Source organism: Etheostoma spectabile, chromosome 14 (genome assembly GCF_008692095.1).
Source record: "Etheostoma spectabile isolate EspeVRDwgs_2016 chromosome 14, UIUC_Espe_1.0, whole genome shotgun sequence".
In the NCBI taxonomy this organism is placed as follows: domain Eukaryota; kingdom Metazoa; phylum Chordata; class Actinopteri; order Perciformes; family Percidae; genus Etheostoma; species Etheostoma spectabile.
In genome coordinates, this window is record NC_045746.1 from 220851 (window position 1) to 231577 (window position 10727).

Consider the following 10727-nt stretch of genomic DNA (forward strand, 5'->3'; position numbering starts at 1 on the left):
TTGTAATGAATTAAAAGTATTTTTTACATTTTATAATTTTCATTTTTTAAGTCAGGTACCTAACTCAGTCTCCTTGTTTGTCTCTCTGTAGGCGACACTGCTGGTTCCTGTGGCGATCCTGGCATTCCCTCTCACGGTTTGAGGGAGCAAACGGATTTCAGGATCCGTTCCAAGGTTCACTTCAGCTGCTCGGAGGGCTATGATCTGATTGGTTCTTCAGAGAGGATGTGCTTCCCTAATGGGACGTGGTCCGGCACACAGCCCTTCTGTAAACGTAGGAAGATACCGTTTACTTAATCTCAACCTATTATAACCCAGCACCTTGACACTAATCCGGTTTATAGATCCACCCATGCACTGCACAGTCTTCTTCAATAACCAGTCAAAGTCCTGAAACTCATTGAGATGCACAAGGCTTTCTCTCCCTCTCATTATTTCATTTTTCACACAGCTGTCCAGTGTGGTAACCCTGGCACTCCCAGTAATGGCAGAGTATTTCGTTTGGATGGAACAACATTTTCTCACTCTGTCATCTACTCCTGCATGGATGGCTACCTGCTCACCGGTGCTACCACCAGGCTGTGTCAGGCAAACGGGACCTGGTCAGGAGCACAGCCCAACTGTACCAGTGAGTTACCTGTTGTATATTCAGGGATTGCTTACGGACTGATAGATCAGTTTATAGATAATTTAACAATATCTAATGCTCCATAAGTAAATACAGTTTCTCTTTTTTTGTTTAACCATATTATTTTGACTGTATGCTCATGCATGCATGACTTGCAGGCTAAAGAGCACTGTCAGCTTTGTGTATTACTTACTATGTATAATCAGGGTTTTAAATCCTTGTTTTGCAATTGATGTTAAGTCTGCCCCTAACCCAAAACCCTAATCACCAAACTCCTGATGTGTGATTATAAGGTTTCCTTTCCAGCCTTTTGCGACCCTGTTTAATGCATTATTTAAAATTATTATGTGACAGTATAGGTCCAGAGTAGTGAAATCAGCCTTGAATCTTCTTGCTACAGACTTTATAGAGTGACATTAATAACCTTGATTGGTGTTTACTTTAGATAATTTGCTTTTTGAACTCTATAAATAACCATAAAATATAACATTCTGTTCCCATATCAAATGTGACCGAAGACATGGTTGAACAAGTGTTAATCAGTGCTGCATGTTACACAGACTACAAATCTGCTTGTAAATTGGCATATAAAACTAACAATTAGCATGGAGTATACTTGCTTACAAAATACTTTGTTAAACACATTTCTACATTTTGTCTCAAGGTGAAAATTGTGTAACTTCGGGCCCTAGATGAAGGAGTTCCAGATGTTTTTCAATGTTTTCCAATTTTTAGTGACATTCCTGACTTTAACACACTATGCAAAGAAATGAAAACAAAATACACAGCAGTAAGGAACAAAGTGAAATGCTGAGAAACCATACAAGGTCCTGGAAAGAAAAAAAGTTTTTGAAGAATTCCCTGACTTAAAGGACATCACTTTTACAATAGATCACATTACATCTATTAACAGCCATGACAGTATCAGGGGTGGGTTTAAAAGCATGTAAAGTGCCTATTAGACTATGAAGGACAGTTCTTCATGAGTGCAGTCTGGGGAATCCTAATGCTCCTTAAAAGAGTCCCAGGACAACCTCAGCCGTTTTTTTAATATCACTGTTGTTTCATTCACAAGTAGTAAAGCCCATAACTGAATCTGAAGAGATCATAGAATCCAATCCCAGACTCACTGTCCAGTGTGACAGCCCAAACTTAAAATTACACAAATAGGTAGATGAATAGAGAAGTATGGTTAGTAAAGATACTACTACTACGAGTTCTACTGAAGTCATCTCTTGGATCACTGCAACTTTGTTTAGACTGGGATTGCATTTTCTGACCGTTATAGACTTAATCTTGAATTTTGCTATATATTTATCAGAGGGTCCTTTCTTGGCCCATACCATTTTGAAAAACAATGATAAAAAATAGATGTGCAAAAATAAAATAACTGACAGATCCGACTGACATCAACCAGAAAATGCTCCTGTTCCCCCTTTGTCCCCCACAGTATCTATTCTCTTTTTCTGCCACTCTATTTGTCCATTTCTGTACCTCTGCCTCCTCCATTGTTCCTATCTATTTTCCCCTCCTCCTCTTGATCTCTTCTTGTGAAAACATGCATGTATGCAGGAGCAATAAGCCCTTTTAAATTCTAATATACTCGTGCTATAGCGTGACCTATAAACTAATCTTCATCCCATCTCGTCCTCTCCAACCTGTGTGTATCTTCATAGTGATAAACTGCGGGGATCTAGGTCTGCCAGCTAACGGCCTTCGCTATGGAGAAGACTTTACAATTGGTCAGAATGTTTCCTTCCAGTGCCAACCAGGATACAGAATGGAGGAGGATGGATCACCTGTGAGGACGTGCACCCAAAATGGGACGTGGAGTGGGAATATGCCTATCTGTACAGGTAAATTGTTTATTAAACTGCTTAAGTCATCTTAAGCTATTCTTGGCCATCTTAAATTATATATATCATTTATCTGTAGAGTATATTGTAATGCCACCACTAACACTACTTTGTCCAGATGATGTTACTGGTATATGAAATGTCCCATGTGTACAGGTAAGCATAGTACAGCGCATGTATTCATAAGTGAGCTCTAAGCCCTTGTATTACCCCAGATATATAAAGACTGTCACAGCAGATTCTGCTCTCCTCGCAGTCAGCGCCTCTGTGAGGAAACTCAGGAACTACAAACAAATCAGATACCATAATAAATAAAAATGTGACATGTAACATCTTGTTATTGGTATGATTTGTTTGAACTGTATTGGTTACTGGACTTGTTTGATTGTCTTCCTAGACAAGATAATTACATTTGTAAATTTGAATGGTTCTAACATTCTAAGCTAATTTTCAATTTTACCATTCTCCCTATCTTTGCAGCTATGTATCAGTCATTTTACAGAACAGTGATTTTCACCTGCAGCTGCTTAAAATTGGATGTACTCTTACTCTCTCTCTCTCTCTCTCTCTCTCTCTCTCTCTCTCTCTCTCTCTCTCTCTCTCTCTCTCTCTCTCTCTCTCATATAGCGGTGACCTGCCCAGCTCCTCCTGTCATCAGTAATGGGGTACTGCAGGGCAGTGACTTTGAATGGGGCAGCAGTGTGAGCTACAGTTGCTCACCTGGATATGAGCTCTCATTCCCGGCTGTCCTGACCTGCGTGGCCAATGGCACCTGGAGCGGCATGCTACCACAGTGCTACGTAAGAACTAGACACACAAACACACACGCACAAAATCTCATTTTCCCTAATATTAGTACTGGATACTGAATGATATTTTGTGTGTGTTTGTGTGTGTGTTGTGTGTGTTGTTGTGTGTGTGTGTGTGGTGTGGTGTGTGTGTGTGTGTGTGTGTGTGGTGTGTGTGTGGGTTGTGTGTGTGTGTGTGGTTGCGTGAGGACGTGACGGTCCTGTGTGCGTGCGTGTAAATGTGTAAACGTGCACAGCCAAGTTTTGTGGTGACCCAGGTACTCCAGTCGGGGGTTTCAGAGAGGGACGCAGTTTCATCTACCAATCAGAAGTTACCTTCAGTTGTGCTCCACCTCTCATTCTGGTCGGCACGGCAACTAGACTTTGTGAAAGTGACGGTACCTGGAGTGGTACGCAGCCTCGCTGTATTGGTAATTTCAATTACATTTATGTTCACTTGATGACCAGACAAAACTATGCAAATATTTTTCGGAGGTCTTCCTTTAACCTAGATAATTTGATTATGATGTATTATTATTTTTATTCACATTATAGTTATGTGGACTTTTGCTATGACCAACAGAAATTATGCAATCACTTAATCTCAACTGCAAGAATTTGCGTTCATATTCATGAAAAGGATTTTAGGTCTTGGTAGAACTGGCTATCGTGCCATCTTATTTTGTGATAGAAATATGAACAAGTTCTCAAACGTGATTTTTAAATACAAGCGGCCACACAAAAATTTTGTATAATAAAGATTTCCCATAATTGACAACATTATGATTTAGATCAGTATTGATCTGATGAGAGAATATTAAACAAATGCATGAATCTGACCAGACATTGAATGCCAGCTTTTGGTATTTGACTGTTTTCAATACTTTTCAATACAGCATGTATTGTACATTTTCGTCAGTACCAAAAAAGTATTGAGATTCAAAACCCAGTCCCATACTGTAGGTCTTACTCAACCAAATTAAAATGTACAAGTCAAACCTGAATTAATTAATAAATTAGGACTCTCTCCCTAGTATTATGCTGTTCAACTAAGTTTCCAACTTGTTAAAAAATACAGTACCAAGGCTTTTTACCCTTACCGAAAATGTACTTTAATATACTGATTACTTTTTTAATAGTTCCTGACTATATCATCAATCATTTATCCTCACATAACCTAGAGCACAGTCTGGTATCCTCAGGCAGGGGTGTCTTACCCACTTCAAAGTCTTGGTTAAACTGAAAAGGCGGGGATGTTTAGTCCGTGAGTTACCCCAGATATTTGAATGATAATTCTCAGGAGCTAAAATAAGTGACATGTCAATTAAAATAAGAGACATATCAAACATCAATCTTATATCATGTATCATATATTTTAATGTTCCATGTCCCATAGCTGTACATGTTTTCTGTTGATTTATATTGTTATTGCTTGTTTTTGACATGTTTCCTTTCCTGACTGAATACTTTGTGTGGGTTTGCAACCTATATTAGTGAAAAGTGTGGCTAGCCTGCCAGTTTATTAGGGTGTATTACTGGTCTGTGGCTCACCAGGGAGCCTGGCCTGGTGTTTGATGTCCCCCTGCCTAATGAGCATGGCAATTACTGACCCATCATTGATGGCCACATTTCAATTTACTCATGGGTTTACTGCTCAGAGCAGCTACTGTTTTGTCAAAGTTAAAGTTACACAGACTTATTTGAATGATAATGAATAGTGACTGGAGGCTCATCTGAGACAATCTTGGAGGCGTAGGAGGATAAGCCTTAAAGGATTCCACTGATGTTAGTGAAAGTATAATTTCCAAATTGGCAACTCTTCCTTATACTGCAGCTTTTCTCACTGTTACCTGTAGATAGAATCAATGTCTTAGATGTCCTGCATTTTACATACAGTAATGATTCCAACTTTTAAATACAGTGTAAAACAACATTATAATTAGTCCAATTTTGTGGATGACCTGCATTTCACATAAACTGTTTTCATATGAATACATTTTGACTATTTTACTGTCACCCCGATGTCCACTGGATTTGGCTGCTTTACTTTGGGGTCTTATACGGTTAGGGTGACCAGATCCCAACAAAACAAATATTGGGGAATTAAAGTATGTTTGTAGCGACCAAGGGGGACATGTTACCAATCCTGGGAGGTAGTCTTAAATGATGACATAAAGTTAGTCTAATTTCTAAAGAAATGTATATAATACCCCTTAGCTCCTAACGTTCATATGCTATGCTGTCTGATTAATTCAATAGACTATGCAGGTTACATGTTACGTTTCATATTCCGTCTCAATCTGCATAGTTTGTCAAGAATAGTGACTCGCAATTTTCCGCGTTTGGAGTAGCAAAGACAGTGATCGGTTAACCTGCACATTTTGATCAGTATCAAACGAAACCCTTGTGACAACAGCCTTCCCTGCTTTTTTTCACAGCTATTGGATACATGCTAGATTTAAAGAAAGCATCTGTCCAGAAATGGTTTGCCTTTTGAAAAGAGAGAGCCACACAAAATGCATGTGGGAAAAGGGCTTACATGCTGTGCACTTATCTGTGTTTCCTAAATAGTGTAGCAAAAGAGTGGCAATCCTTTTCCACAGACTTAACAGGATACATTACATTGGTTTTCTATGTACGTACAGTAAGTGCTAATTAATCTTTAGCATTTATTTACATCCAAAGGAGAACTTCATGCTTTAAAGTTGTGAACTGCTCCATCAAATAGACCAGGTGCGTGAAAATAGCTTAGCGGGGGAAAGAGACACTAATGGGCAGCCGAGAGTTTCCAGCAGCTCCAATGGCATGGCTGCCACATTTAGTGAACACTAAGGGTTCTACCAATATCTTTTATATGGTCATATAACAAAAAAATGTTCATCTTAAATCTTTGTTGTGCAGCTGGTCATTATTCAGAAAACCACTATACTTTGGAAATGAAGTTCTTAAACCCATTGTGATGCTTTCCTTTAAAGAAATTGCACAAGTCAAAATATAATTACAATTTGCTTGCACTAATCAACTGAATTAATTTACTCTGAGAGAAGGGTTGTATACAGCCTATGTCTATTATGATCTAAAAAGTAGGGGGATCTTATATAGGAACCCCATTTCAGAAATGAAAGAGAAAATGCTTGCTCATGAGCAAGACACAAGTACACGCTGAAACTTACAGTATTTAGTAAAAGGCTTCCAGAAATGGGCATCCACATCCAACTTCAAACAAACTGCCGCTATCTGTGGATTAAAAAGAAAATGAGAATGGATATTCAGCCGACATTACAAATGGTCCCACTGGGTCAATTCACCACCCCATGTGATGTTTAGAGCACCACTTCACACATCTGATTCAGAGCAGGTGCTTAAACATCAAGTATGGTGATGAATTGTAATAAATGAGAGCTTTTGTAATGTGAACAGACACTTAACTCTGTGTTTCTTCATAGCACTTGATAAGGCATGCTTACAGAACTTTACAGTAGCTGTTAGGTCAAATGTTCCTTGTTAAATAGACAATCTAAAAATAGAAAGCTCCCTGTGAGTAAAAACTATTGTAAAACCTTAATCCATAACTACTAAAAAGTAGAAGTAGTTAGAGCACAAGTGTGCTTCTCAGGAAATCTTTCAGTTTTATATGGGGACTTTTTTTAAGACTGAGACAATGAAACAAACACTAGCATACACATACATCTCAGAGTATTTTTTCTATGATTGAAGGAAAGTGAGAATGTAATGTTTCTTGTTGGGCTTTGTGTGTGGGAGCTTGGGTGATTTATTAGGGTGTGATTGCAGCTGTATGTTAGTGTGTGATGTGTATCACCATGTGAATAAAACAGAATGTGTTTTGAGCTGAAGCAGCCTGCTCTTTAAATAAGACAGACGAAGGGGGATGTGGGCTGGGCAGAGAGAGAGATACAGTAATATGGAAAGAGAAAAAGAGAGGGGAAGAGAGCAGTTAGAGAGGGAGACAGCAGTAAGAGAGAGAAAGAGGGCAGTTAGAGAGGTATAGGAAGAGAGAGTTCAGGCAGAGGGGGAGAAAGAGAAGTGTATAGTGAATCTGTCATTTCGGAAGCTGTATTGAATCGAGCTCTGCGTCAGAATGTGCTCTACATGCTGATGTTCCTGCCACACGCACACACACACACACACACACACACACACACACACACACACACACACACACACACACACACACACACACACACACACACACACACACACACACACAAAGCTGTCCCTGCTTCGTTTTTTGAAAAAGCACTACTGCCCCCTGCTGTCCTGCTGGGATATATACCCTGCTGTTACCATGACAACAGAGGAGAGGAAAGGAGAGTTAAGGGAGGACATATAATGCTACTGCTAATTTATCTTTCTTTTAGATTTTGTGTGTAATTACTTCCACATTTATTTTCAGAACCGACCAAAACCAGCTGTGAGAACCCGGGAACGCCACGCTACGGCTCCTTAAACCGTACCTACGGTTTCAAGGTAAAATAACTGCACTGACAAACTAACTCTTATCTACTTTCCTACCCACGTAGTTGACTTACTGACTCATAAATAAGCTGTCATTGTAGCTCTTTTGATAGTTACATGAAACTTTACAATCTGTCTAATTAAAAAGACAGAGAAGAAAAGGAGGATGAGAGAGACAGAAGAAGAAACAACAGTCTTTAAAGCTGTTGGTCACACAAAATAACGCATTTGAAGATATGAACTTGGACGTTTAAATATGTCAAACTTGATTAACAGGGAAATTATTTTGCAGATTAATTAATTGTGAAAATATTGTTACAGTAGTTGCAGCCCTAATTTTCATTAATGGCCTTATACAACCAGTCATATTAAAGGGCTGCCATGGAAGGGGTGAGGCACACATTGTGATTACATGGTAGGTATATTAAACCCCAAGGCCGTCAAGTTGCCCTATGACTCAGATTTCCTCTCCCTTAATTTTAATCTTTATACAATAACATGCTGTATGTATGTTAAAGCAGTTACTGGTTGCTGTAATCATTCCTCCGGCCCCATCCTTCGTTTACTTCAATCCTTCGTTTACTTAAATCCCTGTTCTTTGCAAAAATGCATTTTAAAGTTCTGCAAAAGCTAAAATGAGGCTTCAGCTTGGTAGGATGGTCATGTCAATTGGGCATCTTCATCAGGCAATCGTGTGTAGGTTTATTGATGGTGCTGTATCTCGACAACAAATCATCATGCAACTACCAGGAAGTATACCCCTCCACTGTGGCTCAGCATGGACACTGAAAACAAAGAGACAATGTCACTAAAAGGACCATAATGTTGGAAACCACTTGGTTTGACTAAATTAAACTGCTGAAGTCTACATTATCATATTATCTTGGGCTGAATGCATGTGTGCACAGAACTGTGAATTTTATTTCCTTACAGTGTAATTGTGTGGACAGCATGGTATGATCACGATAACTCTCGTTATCATTGCTTGTGTGTGTGTGTCTGTGTGCATGTGCACACGCTTATCTCACTCTGTCTCTGTCTCTGTCTCTACAGGTGGGGAACGTGGTGTCATTTCAGTGCCAGCCGGGTCATTTGATTCAGGGCTCTTCTTCTAGAACCTGCCAGCCTGATCTTACGTGGAGCGGATCACAACCTGAGTGCATACGTAGGAAACATACATCCTATTATCTTGTCAACTTAACGTCCATCCGCCCTTTGTCAGATTCTAACTCCACTGCACAAATGTATTCTCCATTCTCCAGCCCATGCCTGTAAGCAGCCAGAGAGCCCACTTCATGTGGACGTGGTGGGGATGGATCTGCCTGGTTTTGGCTACACCTTGGTGTACAGCTGTCAGCATGGCTATTTCCTGGCGGGAGGTTCTGAACACAGAGTCTGCAAGAGTGACGGCACATGGACAGGAAAGATGCCTATATGTCGAGGTAAGAAACTACTTTCGTATATTTGAATGTTATAACTTTATATCATTCTAGCACATTTGATTGAAGATCTCGTCTAGAATTACGTATCAGTGAACAGGTAGAAGTGTCAAGTGTGTCTTGCTCAAAGACACTTTGTCAGCAGATGTACTGGGGCAAACTGGCCATCTGGAGTAAGGTGAGAATTCCTGGTGGGCTGGTTGCTTGTATGGCAGCCCTGATGTAAAAATAAAAATCCTTATTGCATGGTATTTCAAATTTCATTAGATTAGCCTAAACCAATTCCTTACAGGTGAAGTTATGAATTTATCACACCTCTTGATCCAAAAATGACAGACTTGAACTGTGACCTGGCTAACAGATACCTCTTAGGGTATTCTATGCAATCTTCACTTTACCACAAAGTGCACAGTGTCTTGGTTCCGTACAATAAAATCCCGACATCAGTAAAAATAAAAGCTTAAATGTTCTATAACTAGGTTGTACCTCTGAAAATATTTTTTGCCCATTGTACATATTATTTGAAGTGGGATGATCTGCATGTTGGTTGTGTTAGGCCAGGCTGGGTGACATTTTCAGGTCTTTATCTGTTTGTTTTGTTTTGTTCCAGTCCACCAGTGCCTTCTTGTTACGTGTATGTTACGGAGTACTCCAATTACATCATTGCTTGCCAAAACAATCTCACCATGATGTCTTTTCTGTTCTGAAGCTTTCACTCTTATCACACAAGCAGCAGATGGAGTTTGCCCAGTTGCAAATGGAATTGTAGATGTTTAAATTTCCACTTTCCTGAGCACCTAAAGGACCTCTCATCCACATTGGCTTGAAAGTGGAGAGTGAAAGTGCCATCCGGACCTGGAAACAGTTGTAGACAAAACAATCTCATCACAAGGTCTATTTAGTAGCTCTTCTGTTGTATCACAGAAACTATAAGATCCACGTGTAATGTCAATTTTTTCTGCACATTAAAAAGCTAGTGTTAAGTTTTTGTCTTACTCGTCAAGAAATATTAACAGATACATTTGTGGACCCACCTTTGTGCAATGAAAAACTTCAACTTTGAAATTGTTCCACCAGTGCCATCAACCTTTTGCCCCCAGGTAGCCTTTAGAATTGAAGCCCTCTTTGATCCAATTTGAGATTCTAGAACATGCTTGCTTGCTTTTACTTGTTGGTAAAAATGGCTGCAACTTGAAGTGATGAGAGAAGCTGCCCTGAATGGTCAAACCCAAAGTGTCTTCAGGTCACTTTTAAAAGGATCCCATTTGCACAACAGTTATTTGACTTGAACTCAATTTGCATTTCCTACAAATAATCATAAAAAAGCCTTATATTGGGTGACCCTTTTCAACACACGTGAAGCTCATCATGCACATGTTACTGTGAGCAACACTGCATTCTAATTTGGTAATATTATGTGTGCCCTCCTCGGCATGAACCTAGTGTCTTAATCAGCTGATGTCAAACAAGATGCAAACCCAAAGCTTTTAAAATCTTCCTATACTTTGTCCAAAAAGCTCTGCTCATGCGTTTTAATGGG

At 39.5% G+C, this 10727-nt stretch overlaps 1 protein-coding gene across 1 annotated transcript in view; it reads left to right on the top strand.

The window, feature by feature from the left end:
• LOC116701449 (CUB and sushi domain-containing protein 3) overlaps window positions 1–10727 on the top strand; it is a gene marked incomplete at its 5' end in the record, with an annotated part of 211419 nt that overhangs the window by 191992 nt on the left and 8700 nt on the right. The window contains 8 exon segments of the mRNA XM_032535155.1: window positions 92–274; window positions 452–628; window positions 2305–2484; window positions 3112–3284; window positions 3535–3703; window positions 7687–7760; window positions 8802–8913; window positions 9011–9190. Coding sequence (XP_032391046.1) covers window positions 92–274; window positions 452–628; window positions 2305–2484; window positions 3112–3284; window positions 3535–3703; window positions 7687–7760; window positions 8802–8913; window positions 9011–9190 — 1248 coding nt within the window.